At 38.8% G+C, this 17,106-nt stretch overlaps 1 protein-coding gene across 1 annotated transcript; it reads right to left on the bottom strand.

Moving 5' to 3' along the window:
* Positions 1–485: 485 nt before the first annotated feature.
* Positions 486–16,986, bottom strand: rsu1 (Ras suppressor protein 1). Its single transcript, XM_044027138.1, has 9 exons — positions 16,866–16,986; positions 16,643–16,756; positions 16,484–16,534; positions 13,479–13,599; positions 11,551–11,669; positions 9,083–9,165; positions 8,699–8,813; positions 8,239–8,371; positions 486–1,069 (listed from the first exon to the last, which is right to left on the bottom strand). The coding sequence occupies exons 2-9, from the start codon at positions 16,749–16,751 to the stop codon at positions 967–969; spliced, it is 834 nt and encodes a 277-aa protein (XP_043883073.1). The 5' UTR covers positions 16,752–16,756; positions 16,866–16,986; the 3' UTR covers positions 486–966.
* Between the last annotated feature and the right edge of the window lie 120 nt (positions 16,987–17,106).

Genomic DNA, 17,106 nt, shown 5'->3' with positions numbered 1-17,106 from the left:
GAATTGTGTAAATCTGAAAACAATTACAACAATAACCAGGATGACTTAATGGAAAACACCCTTCAAATAAATGTGGATAGTGTAATAATGAAGAAACGAGCAATGCTGATTTCACTTTGTTTATTTTCAAAACTTCCAGCACTCACTTGACATTTATTCATTTACATGCTGTTCTTATTTGTTTCAGTCTCAACAACAAGCTTCACACCAGGGTTAGTTAAAAAAAACAGTTAGGCTAAAAATGCCTTCAATTTTGTAAGAAAATTAAAATATCAAAACTACAATAAATTATTTTTAAAAAATACATTTTAATTTCATTTTATTTGAATGTTTAGTTGAAGTCGATCATTTGTTTCTGAAACACATTTTATGTCTTTTGTTGTTGTTGTTGTTGTTGAAATGATTAACAGGTCACATGCTTAGCTTTGTTTATTCGGAATATTTCACTCTTTTGTATACTTATCCAACATGAAAGACACACAAGATGGTTGTTATTGTTTTATTGGAAATGTTCAATACGATACACAATCAAGCTTTAGTATATGCTGGCCTATGACGAAAGCTGTAATGAAAGATTGAATAAATGACACATTATATTTGCAACATCCTGAAATGTGATGGACAGTATTTAATGCCTTATAAAATGATTAGTGAGTGAATAAAGTTACAGATTAGCTGTTGTGATATTTATATATTATATTTAAGCTGCAGAGTGTAAAACATAACACTGAAACATAATGAAGCTGCATTTTACTTTGGTATCATTGCAGTTTAACACTGTTGCATTACAGGGCAACCATCACACAAACAGATAGAGTTTTAAAATGTCCAGCTGTACAGTGGACGCACATTTAGAAACAAATGTTCCTCATAATAAGAAAGTAACAAGAAAGTAAGAAAAAAAAGGAACATGCAGAGAGTTTGGCTGGTTTAGTGAGCGTTCATCACCATTCGCTGTCCTCTCTTTCACTTGTTCTTGGCAGCAAGTGGTTTGCGGCTTATTTTCTTCGTTTTGTCGTTGTTCTTCTTTGGAGGTTCTGGGTTGGCCTGCATGTGTCTGCCATAGAGACTGTGGAGAGGAGAGGACATTTAGGAATGTCTTCATATTAAATGTCACAGTTTTAGGGTCATTTTCCACTATACAGCTGTAGCACGGCTTGGCTTGACTCGACTTGGGGTGAGCTGAGTGTTTTTTTTTCTTTTCCATTAGCACTAGTACCTGGTATTTCTCAGTACCTGGTACCAGCATTAACTGAAGTGTTCTAACAACAAGCAAAATCCACACAGAAAGGTCCCAGAGTGGGAATCGAACCCAGCACATTCTTGCTGTGAGGCAACAGTGCTAACCACTGTCACACTGATTTTATTGTAAAGCACTTAAAGGTGCTGTGCTGTATAAATAAACTTTACATATTTTTAAGATATATGTGACTCTAGACGGCAGAGACGAGTGGCTGAAATCTGAATTTCCTCATGTCCTTGTTGGCAGCTGTGTGTTCTGTAAGCAGGAGTCTGTGTCTCAGTGAGGTGACACCCCTGACCAAGAAGTCTGTCCCCCAAATCTACTATACAGTCAAAGTCAAAGTGTTATAAACCATGTTTTGCCTGAAGAAGAAAGAAGATACAGAAGGTTTCTAAAGGCAGAAACATGGGTGTGCTATAGGGTCACCTGTGTCTCCCACAGCGGCCAAAAGGTCAACTAAGGTTAAAAATCAACTAAAGGGTAAAAACCGATGCCATCTTGAGTCAGCCCCTATGTGCATCACTCCCAATGACTCATGTGTTAAAGTACACACACACACACACACACACAGCAGTCATCTAAACTCTGTCTGTCACTTTTTTCTCTCCCATGGGGAGAGTTTTTATTGATCACACAGACTGGAGAAAAGTCACTGGAATGGAAAAGACATTGTTTTTTCAGCTCACCCTCTCTGTGCTACTCTTTGACGTTTATTTTACACAGTTTGGTCGGAGGTTTTTCCTCTAAATGAAAAGAGGACGACATGGCGGGAAGTAAACCATGTGAATAATCGTCCTTTGGCGGCTAAATACCTTCATGTTTATGTCTCACAGCCTATCACATAATGAGATAGGCTGTCTCTGTCTTCCACTGAGACAGAGACAGACTGTGCGACAGACTCCAGGTCGTGAAAGAAGAGTTGTTTTCTTTAACTCTGACAATGTTCTCCAACAGTCCAGTGCTCTATGCTACATCGTCAGGACAATCGACATAAAAACCTCTGGAATATGAATGTAGAAGGGGAAGAAGGATGAAAAAGACTAATGCAGCACATTCCTACAGGCATTAATGCTGTGTTGGAATAAAAAACAAGTTATAAGTATTGTGCCGTTACTCAATGGATCTTTTTGTGGCTTTGAATAATTAAAATGTTCTATTTTCTATAATTACAAATATTTCTATTTGGATTTATTGCAATATGTTGCCAGTGATTTATAGAGTAAAATAAAAAATGTTAATTTTATTCAAACGCACAGCTATAAATAGCAAAAACCAGAGATACCTCTTTTGCAGTGTTCTCTTAAGAGCTGTACTATATGTTTATCTGATTTACTGTACGTGTACGTAGTAACCATGGTATCAGCTACATGACAAACTCAGTGCAACTGCAGCTTATATTATTTGCATATGGCTGAGGTTTGTTCAGACAGAACCAATGTCATTTTGTATCATGCACAGTTACTGTGGGACATGCAGAGATTCATTTAAACAATAACTATTTGTGTTATTATAAATAATGTAATAATATTGGTCCATGTCGATGATGGGAAAATGCATATCTCTTAACAGACTACAGTACCTGAGCTAAACAGTAAAACTGATCTTCAATCTCAAGCTTTCCTTTAAATGTAGACTGTGGCGGAGACACACTCACACAAACACAGGACGATTATACAAAACTGTCAGTCTATGACTCTCATGTCTTGTATTCTCTTCTCTCTATGCCTCATTCCATGTCAACACTCCCACAAGGGAATTCAATTCTGCCAAATCCCCTAATATCTGCCACCCATCAACACCAGAGCTGACAGAGGGAGGAGAGAGAGGGAGAGAGAAAGAGGGAGGAGAGTTGACAAACTGTTACCCAGAGAGAGACAATTCCTGTCCAATTCAGCATGAATGAGAGCTTGCTTAATAGGTAGCTGTGTTGTCTTTGCCCACATGCATTATGTTTTTGGAATCCTAATATGTTAGCAACGACTCTTTTCTTTTAACACCACCATGAAGTTGACACTCATGTTATTTACTGCTCTTTTTAAGGGTGAGTGAAGATGATGATATGATATTATATTAATGTATATTTCTGTAGCAGATACAGTGAAAGATATACATCAATACAAACGTTAGCAGTGGGCTCAGTAATACAAATACACTGCAGAAACTGTCTCACTGCAGGTGAGTTGGAGCTGGTATATTGAACAGGGAGCAGACTTGTTGAAGGAGATCAAGACTGTGGTGACTGAAGCAAGATTATTCATAAAGTCAATATGTGGCCCACTTGGTACCGTCATAATAAGCCAGTGTTCACATAGCTGTGGGTCCCCAGCATTGATGGATGGGTGGAGGAGTGGAGGGAGGGAATGATCAGTCAGTGTGTTGTGGAGGAATAAATAAATCAATGTAAAGAAGGGAGAATAATACACTCTATTAATGATGGAGTGATAAATCAAATAACAAAACAATCCAGGCCAGGGTTTACTAATGTTCTCTTATGACTAGCATAATGTGTCGCTGTCATTCTAACTCATGCAGTTATACTCCATCACCTGTTAATCTGTGTAAACCTGTTAAGTGAGAACTGGCGATAAACTGATGTTTGTGTGTACAGTGCTTGACACATTTATTAGACTGATAAGCAGTTGAAGATGGACAATCATGACATTAAATGTGTAAATCTGTTCAGTTCAGTTAGTAAGTGTAAGAGAGATTACACCCTGTGTTCAACATTTTAATAACTTTCACAAGAAAAACTAGAACCTGTTTGAAAAAAAGAGACATTTATGGTGTTGAGATTTGTGGATTTGTACAAAAAAAAATAATAATGGCACTTTTCTACAACCCAGTTCCAGCACGGCTCGACACTCCTTCTTTTGCTTTTCCATTAGCGATAGTACCTGATCTGACGAGCTTCCAAGCGAGCGGAGCCAGTACTATGACTTTGTTTGACACGCGACACACACACAAACTAGTGACCCATGACTTGTAAAGCAGTAATGAATCAGTAGAATCATTCAGTACGTACCATCTGACACAGGACTGCGTTGTGATGTGGCCGTGCTGTCGCTAAATACACCACGTTGAGATTTAGGAGGTACTATATTAATGGAAATGCACACCAAACCGTGTAGAGTTCAGCCGAATTTTGACTTCACTTGACACAGACAGATCATTCACCATTCTGCTCCCTAAACCGTAGGGTCTGTGGAATTTGTTTGCCTTTGTAATCTTAATCTTACAGAGATACAATGACATTATGCATCTTTACAAGTACGCTGAGTACTTCTAGCTGCAGAGCAACACAAAGATTTTCCATTTCTTTTGTGTGTGTGTGTTATAAAGTGCAGCTCCAGTGATGAACTGTTAGGGCCAATTAAATGCAGAAGAAGAGGTGAATGGATTCAGATTCTCAAAGAGGTCTTTATGGAGTTCTGCTATTCCTCACGGCTTAATTAATCACAGCAAAGGTCTGTGAGTGGGTGTGTGTGTGTGTGTGTGTGTGTATGCGTAAAGAGATTTAAAGTTGACGTTTGCTTCCCTTTATCCATGTGAATTAATGTGTGTGTGTGTATGTGGGTGTGTTACAAAGTAAAAAGTAAATATATATATATATCTGTGAGTGTATGTCTGATAAATGCGCAGGGAGGCCAGAGGCCATTGATCTGATGGGGGGGTCTTCCCCTCACAACTAACTCATCTCCACCAGAGCTGCAAAGCAATTTAGTAGCTTTCTTTACAAGCAGAGAAAAAGCTGGAAGAAGAAGAAGAAGAAGAAGAAGAAGAAGACACAATGGAGATGAAGATGAGATTATGGGGCACGGAGAACAAGAAGAGGAAGAAAACGTTCCTAATTAAGATTCATGACAAACAACTGGGGCTTAAAGCCAATGGTGGCAAAGCCCTCTGCCCTCATGAAAATCTCTGCTGAAGAAGTTGGCTTTGGCCACGTGTGTGTGTGTGTGTGTGTGTGCGTGCGTCAACAGAACTCTCAAAATAAAAGTTGGAATTGAATGAAATCTTCAGGGAATGTCGGTTGTGGTACAATGAAGAAATTATGAATAAATGAAAACATGAACAATAATCGTGGTGGCTGAAGGAGGGGACCTTGGCGGTCCAACCCTTGGCTTCAGAAGCTGAAGCTATAGGGACGTGGAACGTCACCTCTCTTTGTGCACAAAATCGAGAGGTTCCGACTAGATATATCGGGCCGTGATTTTCAACTCTCACTGGGAGGGGCTCAGAGCAGAGCCGCTGCTCTTCTGCATCGAGAAGGGCCAGATGAGGTGGCCTCTCTGGTGAGGTGTTCCGGGCACATCCCACTGCGAGGAGGCCCTGGGAAAGACCCAGGACTCACTGCAGAAACCATTAGCGCTACTCGAGTCGCCTGAGCACGGCACGGTTATTTTGCTTTTCCATTAGTGATAGAACCTGGTACTGAGCTGACACTATAAATAGAATAGAATAGAATAGAATAGAATATACTTTATTAATCCCCTGCGGGAAATTCTTTCGTCACAGCGCTCCAGTGTACAAAGGTAACGAATATTATAGCAGCAGTTTTTAATTTTTTTTTTTACAAAGTTAAGAACTATAAGAATAAGTGAGAATAAACCTAAGAATAAAATTACAAAGTTAAAAGAATACGAATAAAATAAGAATAAATTAACAAACTTGCCCCTCCCCCTCCCCCCATATTAACAATATATGCAGAGGAAATGCACGGATTGGTTGGAGTGCCGTCACAGGACGAGGCACAAGAACCAAACTGAACAATGCCGAACTATAGATCAAGTTAAACATACTTAACAATCTTGAAAATGTATGTTAATCTCAAACATTTAGCACAGGAGTCTGGTGGATTTAGCGAGCCAGCTCAAATTTGACATTAAATATTAAATATCTCAGAACATAATTACAAACCACATAAGAGCACGTTAGAACAAAGGTTTACCTGTAAGGCAGCATTTTCATTTGGATTCTTCATGGAGAATGCATTTTTCCTTGAGAATTTAGCATCTAATCCAACCAATGTTCAGTGGCGCAACTTGTGAGGATTGAAGCAACTTTGTGAACCGTGAACATTTGCTTTATCTACTGCAAATGTCCAGATAGTTCATGTCTGAAACCTGCATCTCTACAGACCTCATCAGGAACTATAAAATATCATATCAGTGAACAATAGTCTAAATACACACTGAAAGTGCAGCTAAACTGGAGACTCAAACAACTGCTGCAAAACTTATTTTTCACAGATCTGGCACTTTTCACTCATTCACTCATCTATGTGCCAGCTGATGCAGCAGAAGACTTCTGTCTTCTTCAACCAAAGAGGCAGTTATGAATGTGATAATCAATCAACCACAATCATTATTTGCTGATATTTGAAACACTGTGACATTGGTGAATGGCTGATCAATGAACGAGAACACAAGCCACTTGGCAGTGACTTACTGTAGTTTGTTCATTATTCTTTAATAGTGAACGGATTGTATGCACTGCAGGAGTTTATTATTGGAGCATTAGAGAAGTTGTGTTAACCTGTGTGAGGTCACACATATAACCAGGGCATTTTGGATGTTTCTTAACTTGGGGAAAGTTTCAAACTCAAACCTAAAAAAAAACAGTTTGAGTTGAAAATATCTTTATCGTGTCTCCCACGATAAAGAACTCAAACTGTGTTTGCTGCTCTTATACAAAATACACAATTACAAAGCAACACTGCACTGTTTACTACATCTCATGTTATGTATGTAGCCTCAGAGGTTACACATTTGGTTACACGCTGCTTTATGCTGAATCCTCCATTATTCAGATTGAAATAAAGGTGCAGTGGAATACATGATCGAATAATGAAATAAAGGCCAATTCCTTTATTTTTGCCATAGACTGAAAACATTTGACATCAAAGGATGAATATGAGACAAAAGATGAACATTTCACCTTTTACTTCCAGGCATTTACATTTGGATCTGATACCAAACATAGAAGATAGCACCTTTTGTTTGAAATTAGCCAGCAACCGCCACTGATCTCTAAATACAGAAGTTAATACCGCTCTCCCTGAGACCCTCACTGTGGAGGCACAAGAAAATGAAATATGTTCAACTAGCAAGAGCAGAAAGGCAAATAATTATCACTTCTTTCTCTTTCAGGGTCGGGCACACAAAAGTGAAAAGAATCAGGGAAATGTACAGTGTCATGTGTGGTGAGTGGGACGTGGGAGCGTTTGTCAGGTGTAAATGAAGTGGTGATGAAAGAAGAGTTTAACACCTGTCCACAGATGTGTGTGTCTGTGTCTGCATCCACACTGTGTTCACATTTACAGTTTCCTGTCTGCACGTGCCACCATGGGACCTTCTCATTCTCCCATGTTCTCACTGTCTGTTCATACATTGTCTCTCAGAGACTGAGGGGGCATCTTCAGTGTGATGAGCACCGCGAGATACAAAGGAAACAAATTCATAATGATCAGCACTGTATGTGTATAATGTAACGATGAGCGCTATGACCATAAAATGCATTTCAAAGGTTTCATGGTATACAACGGTATTTTTATATGCATGAGCATTAGTGAGAGCTCCAATAAGAGAGAGGCACAGCTGAGAGTGTGTGTGTGTGTCTGTTAACAACTAAATACAGTCTTGGTACTCCCCTACATGTTTTCTGCTAAGGTGGTGGAGTAACTTGCTCATTCCTGAAATGACTACCATAGTTACGACTTCAGCTCAGCCTGAAGCATGTGTGGTGCTGCAGTGAATAAGGTCCACTGTCAAACGTTTATATATCTGTTTATGAAAAATGAATATACTATACTAGTTATACTGTACTGAACAACTTTACACTAAACATTACACCCACTCACTCAGATGTGCTGTATGAATGTGTCCAGGGAATCAAACCCACAACCCACAGCAGCACTTAATAGCGAAAGATGTCAGCGAGTTGACTCGTGGTCAGGTTTTCACGTGTGTAGGCCATGTGTGTGTGTGAGTACTTACTACTTGTAGGTCTCTGAGCGAACATATTCAAAAACATGGGACACACCCAGCTGGAACTGGTCTGCAATGGGAGTTACCCACGGATTATTCTCAGCTTTAAACACCTGTTTAGGACCAGTCAGATCCAGGTTACCTGTAAACAAAGAGAGAGACACACACACACACACAAAAACAGTATTGAAATGATCAGATTTATCTGAATTTTAGTGCTTATTCTGTGATAATGCTCATGTGTTAGTTGTCATGTCAGTGTGGATCGAAATGATGATTTGCCATGTTGGTGTTACATGTCATGTTTGGACGTAAAAGGTGTGGTTGTGGGCAGGCTGAATTATTTCTCAACATAGAATTAGGTTTAGGTGAAGGTTAGGCATTTAATAGTGATGGTTAAGGCTATATATATCTATAGGTGTCTTCAATAAGAGTAGTGTACAAGAATGTATGTGTGGGTGGTCAGTACCAAGTTCAGGGGGCAGGACGGTCAGTCTATTGCCCTGGATGTGAAGCTCTTTGAGTTGAGCCAAATCTCCAATCTCTTTGGGCAATGAGATCAGGTCATTGTCCCTCAGACTCAACTGGAGAGCAAGAGAAAAAGAAACAAAACACCACACACTCATTACAAACACACAACCATCCAAAGAGTTTGACCCACTTTTTAAAGAAATTCAACTGATCTAAAATCTGGGGCTTTAAAAACATGTTTCTTTTCTAATTACCCAAGCCCTGTCAACATAAAATGAATGTATTAATATGTTAATATAAACGTACATTTTTTTCATTAAACCCAATTCAAAAGCATCCAAACTCTTCGCTCATTCTCTAAATTACCTTGACATTAACTTACTATTTGCAACTTGGTCAACTTCACGATGTCAGCAGGCAGGACCTCGAAGTCATTGTCACTCAGATAGAGAGCTCGAAGAGTAGCTGAAAGACAAGCTTCACCATTAGTGTGTGTGTGTGTGTGTGTGTGTGTGCGAGTAGGCTCTAACTGAACTGGAGTCTGATCAATACCAAGAGTCAAGCCCCATTAATAATACTGCCTCACAAACTGGATAGAATCAATCTTCACAGACCTTCTGCTTGTCTGGCAAGGCCACCGTCTGACAGCAAGACAGCGTTTGTCAATGTGCAGTGGGAAAAAGAGGGTCAGCCTCCTCTATACAACTCTATATTATTAAGTACAGCCCAAAGAGGGAAGGAAGTTGTCCCATTTAATCCTTATAATATGGATCCAAAAAGCTGCTTCTGCTGTAGAGTCCAATTCATCTTTTAATGTAAAATCCATTGTACACCGTGCATGACTAATGTAGCCTAAAGCCTGCCACCTCGTCCTCCTGCGTCCACTGTGTCATCGTCAGGTCATCCACAGCTGACTATGCAAATGAGCTGATCATGTATCTACTTAAAGAGTTTCACGTTTCTCAAAGTGTTGTCCCGCCTCCCTTGCTCAGAGACATGGGCATAAAAATGCTCTAAATATTAACATTAAAATAATAATTTACAACCACCACCGTTAGTGAATTGACTACTGAAAATATCAACAACCAGAAAACAGCCATCGAAATTATACAGCCTCCTGTCATCGACCAAAGACTCCACCATTACACTCTCTAAACAGTAAAATATAGTGTTTTAAGGGAAATTCTTCTTATTTTTAAGATATTAGAGATAACATTGGGCTTTAATTACCAGTAACTGTATATAAGAGACAAATTCAAGCATAGATTCAAAATGTGGTAGAAATGCTAATGTGATATCTTATACTGAAAATGCACTATCATTTTAAAACTCAATATACCACCAAACCTTGGTCTCCATAACCATGTAAAGTTTTAAAAATGGTTCTTGTTTGTTCAAATGCACTTTTGGACTTTATGCAGTTAAGACCTGTGCTGTCTTCTGTAAAAAAAGAGTTTTTTGTGCTAATTATTATTCTTGGGGATTTACGGGAAGCTCATCTACAACTACAAGGGAAACTGGGCTTGTACCCAGAGGATAATCTGTTTGAATCAGGTCAAGGAGGTTCCTATACCTGGTTTGTTTACTTCTGAGGTGTAAGTTTCAAGGATGGGCTGAATGCAGAATTAAGTTCACGATCACTGATTGGTGTGTCCATATATCATTTTAATGAATCAAATCTTGTAATCTTTATTTTTCTTTACTTTAAGTAATACAGAGCAACGTTTTAGATGTTTAATCACAGATGCTGAGGATCACCTCTCAGAACAAGCTCTTCAGAGGGAGAGACAAGGACCAGCAGCAGCAATTTGTTTACTGACAGCATGGTCACCTGGGTGAAGGTATATATATGTATATATATAAATATAAATATATAAATATCCCAATCCAAGGGACATGTACACTGGCTTCAGGCTGCACTGACTAACGTAGAAAAAATTTATTAATTTCTACTTTACAAGCAAACACAGTAAGCTAATATAGTAAATATAGTAAGCTTTTTCTTTGTACATTTTCAGTGTACACTTCTCACTTTGTGCTGTTAACCACAATTGTTTAACCAATATTTATTTGACAGTTCGGGGCATTGAAAAATAAAACTTTACATGGTTAAGGAGAGTAACGTCTTTTCACTTCACTTTTTAGCTTTATTACGGGGACTGCAGTCTAGCATTGAACGGTATGTGGCAAAGAAAAATAAAAGTATGCAAAATTAATGTCATATAAATGTTTTTCACATAATGCAAAACCAGCAACCACTAAAATTACACACATTTCAATATGTACCTAGTGCATAACAGTTATAGGTTGTCATGACATTTGTGGGTGGAATTATAGTTCAAAATAAATGATCCCTCTTTTGCTAAGGACACACTGTAACCCCTCAAAAACACCTGTGGGTCCATAGACTTCACTTTGAGTCATGTAAATAAGCAAGAACATAAACTGATTTTAGCCACTTAACAAACTTAAGTTTATTTCGCTTTGTTAACAGTTCACTTCCTGCACTAAAGAACATTTTACCATTTTACATCACAACACATTGGAGTTGTGAATCCACTAGTGTCTCCATTAGTAAGTTCAAATATATTATTTTGAAACTTCAGTAATTGAAATTCTTTGTTCTTATCAAACGTGGCATTTGTAGGTCAAATGCTTGCTAAAAATACAGACTATGTAGAGACATTGTTGCAGGCAAATGAAAGCTTTACAAATTTAAGTTTCATGTCTGACAGTGAGATAAACCAGCAAATATAGATATTGTAACAAAGATATTTTAGGTGTCGCTTTATTTAGAAGTGAAATTAGGTGTGTGTCTTTGTGTGTGTGTGTCTTTGTGTGTATACTCACTGAGGTAGAAGAAATTTCCTGGCAGAGAGCTCTGATTCAGGTTATTGTAGGTAAGATCCAACACTTCCAGAGCCGGTAATGAACCAAATCCTCTGGGTAAGCTGCTCAAACGGTTCATACTGTGCACACACGCACACACAGACGCACACACACACGCAAAACATACATTAAATAAAACACAAGTGTGTCGTGTATAAAACAAAGTCACCGCAGCTGTGCAGCGTTAACTCCGCCCATGTTGAGTAGGTACTTTTTATTGTAGTGGAAATGAAACCTAACTGTGCCGTGCCATGCCGAGGCGAGGCGAGGCGAGTAGAGCCAGTGGAAATATGCCATAAGAAGTCTTCAGAGAATATAGTGTTGAAACCTTTTGTGACAATGTTCAATCACTACTGTAATGCATAAACACTGCCAACAATCTAAAGATATGTACACGCCAATAAGGAGGACATTTATTTCCCCCCGGACATTTTCTATATTGTTAAAAATAACAAGAATCAATTACAGAAATAATCTTAAATGATGTGTTGCATTGTGTTGTCTATGTGAACTTCGTCTATATGAGGAACAACGCAAGGAAGCTGCTTGTAGGCGTGTGCAAGCAACTCACAGGTTATAAGAATGACTCTTCCATTTCAGTTTGATTATGTGTAAATAACAGAACAGATGGTGAAAACTGAATACACACACAGAATACTAGTATGCGGCTTACACACTATCCAGATGATGTTTGTTGATCAATACACACCAAGGCTGGCCTCTTAATCCCCTCGTCACAATATCCTGTCTGCATTAGCTTGCACCCACAGCACAACCCACAACACAAGCATGAACACACTTACGTTGAATTTTGGGGTTGGATAAGTTACAAAAAAAAAATTGTAATACACACAAAAAAAATTCAATGAATGGAAGTAACAGCATAATGTATTATTATGGAACTTTTGTAATTATACTAAAAACAGGTGTTGAACACAGCAAGGACAAATTAAGAATGTTTTAGTTTACGTTTCAGTAAAAAAAATGAAGTCTGATCAAATGTGCTGTTTAAAAAAAAAAAAACAAACAAATCAAGGAAGTAATTTGAGTTTCAGTCGGTGGGTTTCCATCACCATTTTAAAGTGCATTTTCGATTTGCTTATAAATAAACCTGGATAGTGCAAGAAGCAAATATTACTACACTAGTAGATGATAGCAGGAATGAAATGCTTTGCCGTCACACACTTTGATCTTGATTAGCATTTATTCACATCATCAAGTCGCACCTTCTTATCCTTCTGTAGTGACCTGGACTTTTGTGCCACCTACTGCCTATTTGGGTGAATTAAGTTCCAATATTTGTGGATGGAAAATAATTGTGCATTATCTTTTTTTTTCAGATTTTGTGAACATTAATTTGAAATATGAATGTATAAATTTTTATAAAAACCTTGACAGTGTGGACCGAAAAGACAGAACAGGGAAACTAATTTATTTATGAATAAATAAATAAATAAATAAATAAATAAATAAATAAACACTCGAGCACTCGACTTTTCATTCTATATCTAAAATGTAATAATGTTACATCCAGTCGCCATTTGTCAATGCAAGAAGCTTAATTTCTGATATTATCTGATAGAAACACAAGTCTGTCAACTGTAATTGGGATCAAGTATATATATATATATATATATATATATATATATATATATATATATATATATACTTTACTTGATACTGCAGAGAGAGCCCTCATGTCCAGTAGGCTTGCGTGTTGTCCTTGCTGCAGCGCACTAGAACCACCTCTCTCTCAGCCAATTGCAGATACCCGATATATTCGGTCAATGCGGTCTTAAGAAGAATAGCTACACAAACCTGAGTGTGTGTGTGTATAAGTATGTGTCAGTGTGTGAGAGAGAGAGAGAGAGAGAGAGAGAGAGACATACCCTAGGTTGAGGTGCTTGAGCTTTTGAAGGCTGCTGATCTGAGTAGGCAACTCTTCAATTTGGTTGTTGAACATGTTTAAAACTTCAAGGTTCTTCAGCTCAGAGATGTTGGCAGGCACCGCTGGACAACACAGTTACAGAGGAGAGAAATAGCAAGCATATCACACACCCAACTCTCAAAGAGGTTCATCACTTCTCATTATTACACACAGTGTGGGGTTGGCATTCATCAACAGCCTCAGGTCCTGACAACCTGCTAACCATCATAAGTTTTTGTAAAGTGAAAGTAAAAAGGGATAGTTTAAGTTTCCTGACTGAGCTGTGTGAAACACAGATGCAGATTATAACATAAGTAAAAACAGACATTAGCCACTTAAGAAAAGGCTTAAGGTTAGGTATACAAGAACCCTGGCTCTTTTGAGAGGTAAAGATATCTCACTATGGGAAGCATGTCTTGCTGCAAACTTAAAAGCTATTCATTACGGCTATTCTGACTGGTTGATGAACATGTCCGTCAGCACCAGGTTGTGCCGCCTACTATAAATAACAAATAAAACAAGATAAAACAATCAGACACCTCCGTTTAACCATCCTGCAAGACAGGTTTTTATATTATTCAGTTCAATGTCATTAAGGGATGTTCTAGCCCCCGAATTGTCAGACAAGCTTATCTCGCACCCACCGACTTTAAGGATAAATGCAGTCAGGATTCCACAACCATGTTAGCATGCACAGGACTGATGTAAGGTAAAAATAGGTGAACAAAGCCCAAGATACCTCAAGATACCTCCAGACAAGTGCACAAGTTACCCTGCGACGGGTTGCAGACCCTGACTCCAGGGAACTGATCTGATCACACAGTGCAAACAGCATGAACCAGACATCATGAGCATGACACCTGCTCAGGTGAGACAGCCCTCTGCCAATAATCACTGCCACTGTTAGTTACTGTCAGTAACTCTTACAGACACACTTCAAAAATGATCACCAACCCATCCCTTTATTAATCATTAGCCCCATTAACTGTGTTTTGACCCTGCTTCTACATGTCTGTGCTCTTACAGCGTTTAAAGAGCACAGACACTCCAGTTACTTTGTCCTCTACAACTTCACTGCACCGTGATCTGTGGCCACAGAACAGCACATAGATCGATGAGCTGAGGAGAAGAGCAGGAAGTTTATTGGATTCTTGGGTTGATCCATGGAAGGACTGAGACGAAGAGGCACTGGGAGGCAGAGGAGAAGAATATACAAAGAAATGACCTGAATGCTGCCACAAAGATGATTGTTGGAGAGGTGAGGTCTGGGCACACTGATAAAATATCAGTTGTGTGTGTTGTTTTGCTGTTCTGTATATGCCAGGTGAGCATGTGAGGTTTTATTTAGATTACTTTCCATGTCACCACTCATTAATATAATATCTCTCCCTGAGGGCCACTGGCTATAAGTTAATTTCCCTGGTTTCCCCTTAAATGTAGACCAGAAAGCTTAGTATCTGGATGCTAACAACTTTTCAACTTTGTGAGTCAGTATCTGTATCAACAGAAACTGATGAACAGTTTTATCTTTTATATCTATCATTTTATCTAAAAAGTCATTGTTGTTTGATTATTTAATGTAATTTAGGACCTTTTCTACCATAAACACTGACCTTATTCGAACCAGCAGTCCTCATGTGTTCCTGATTAGGCAGAAACTAATTTCTGTGTGTGTGTGTGTGTATAGATGGATTTTCAATGACCTCTGCTGGTGCAACATACCATTACATAACTTCATTTCACTTCACTTCTTAACTAATGCTCCACATAAAACACTAAAACTATGACAAAGGCATATATGCGCTGCCATACCTTGACAGAAACATGAGCTAATGAGACTCTGATAGGATAGGACCACGGTTAATCAGGTAATCAGGTAACATGAATCTCTGTGCTCAGGATTTTTGGAGATTAATTCACAGAAAAGAGTAGAATGATCACAACAAGCCTAAGTGACTCTTATTTGGTAGACCGGCTCATGTGGATTCTGTGGTACCTGCTGTGTCCTAACATGAGCTCACTTGGACATAAATCAGTGGTTGCAATTCCACATACAACCCATCTCTGAGGAACCTCAGGTGTTTAGTGCATGTCTGAAACCAGCTATCCAGCCATGAAGTCATTACTCACTAAAAACAATGCATGACCATAAGATCTACACCATCACCACAGGCTTCAGTGACACAGACATGGTAATGACTGACATGACCCACATTTGTCAGCTAGCTCCTGTTTTAAAGCTGGAGCAGACATCATTGCTCCATCGATTTGGCTGGTTTCCACTTTCAGTCTAACATTGTGAAAACTGTGCATTCATCTTTCTTCTCCTCAGTTAAAACCATTAAGTAAGTGCTGAATGTGGACCAGCATGGATGCTTACTCAAAGTGAAAACATGGATGCCAATGGGAAAAGGAACAGATTTTAGTCACCTAATAAAGTCTTCTTATTAAGTCTGTGTTAATTTACCAAAACATTTGCTTCTTTATCACACTGATAAACAGCCTTTTCTGACTGGAAACTCAAGTCTGTTAGCCACTCACTCTCCCACAGCAAAGTCCATAGATAAACTATACGTTTTAGGTAGGGACAGGGGAACTACTCGTCTACTCCTGTCTCTGTTAGTAATTTTGTATCACCGAGGTAAATCTCATGCAAGGATTTCAAAAACCACGGTCACAAAATAACACATTTGTAATTACTGATCGAGGCAGCAGTGGATCACACTCTTCTGTCAGTGTGATGCAAAATAGCTGATTTTCTCTATGTATTTTGGTGCAGGAGAATGAGTATTTTACACAGTTATCAGTCAGTTTGTCTAATGGTGAAATTGATTGGAGAAAACATTCTAAAGATATTACAGACATTTTAAAGCTAAAGCATTCAAAACAATTATACATATATACACACAGTCTTGGTTACACATTGCCTCATCGTCACGCTGTGAGATTAGATAGAGAATATCTTACCTGTGAGCTTATTGTGGCTGAGGACCAGCTGAGTGATGTTGGACAGAGTAACTGAAACGACATGATGCATCAGGTCAACATAAGCCCATAACCCTTTCACTGGAAGTGACACACACACACATACACACTGAAAAGACGTCTTAAAGATGACTATCTTACACAGTCCAGGAATGTCCAGCATGTTGGAGATCCCTCTGTCGCACATCTCCACCTCTGGCAGGTTCTTGTCTCGACTCTCCTCCACTATCTTCTTCAAAGACTTGGACATTTTGACTGAAAACAGTGCGTTAAGTTAAGTTAACAGGTCCCACACGTCGTGCTTACGAGACTTAGCACCAGCACAAACACAACGTGAACAGTGAAAATGAGTGAGTATACTCACAGTTTCTCAAAGACGAATGAAAAGAGGAAAATATTGGCTTTTAAAATCCCAAACAATCCTCCGTTAGAGGATCACACCCTACCGGAAGTTTGTGTGAGAGAGCCACTCTTCCATAATAGGCTACTTCCGGCTTTCCGCTCATAACCCCGCCTCCGTGTTAAACGCAGGGCTAAACCCCGCCTACTGTTGTGTTATAATATGCTATTCAATGAATTCTTAATTCTAAATTAAATGAATTCTT

The sequence above is a fragment of the Solea senegalensis genome, linkage group LG1 (genome assembly GCF_019176455.1).
Source record: "Solea senegalensis isolate Sse05_10M linkage group LG1, IFAPA_SoseM_1, whole genome shotgun sequence".
Lineage (NCBI taxonomy): Eukaryota > Metazoa > Chordata > Actinopteri > Pleuronectiformes > Soleidae > Solea > Solea senegalensis.
This window is presented reverse-complemented; position numbering and strand designations above follow the sequence as displayed.

Excerpts from the sequence above, each read along its gene's own strand:
- rsu1 (XM_044027138.1), bottom strand. The coding sequence starts at position 16,751 with ATGTCCAAGTCTTTGAAGAAGATAGTGGAGGAGAGTCGAGACAAGAAC. Across the intron at positions 11,670-13,478 it reads CTCAAGCACCTCAACCTAGG|TATGAACCGTTTGAGCAGCT; the intron begins GTATGTCTCTCT and ends GTGTGTGCACAG. Across the intron at positions 9,166-11,550 it reads AGGAAATTTCTTCTACCTCA|CTACTCTTCGAGCTCTCTAT; the intron begins GTGAGTATACAC and ends CTTGTCTTTCAG.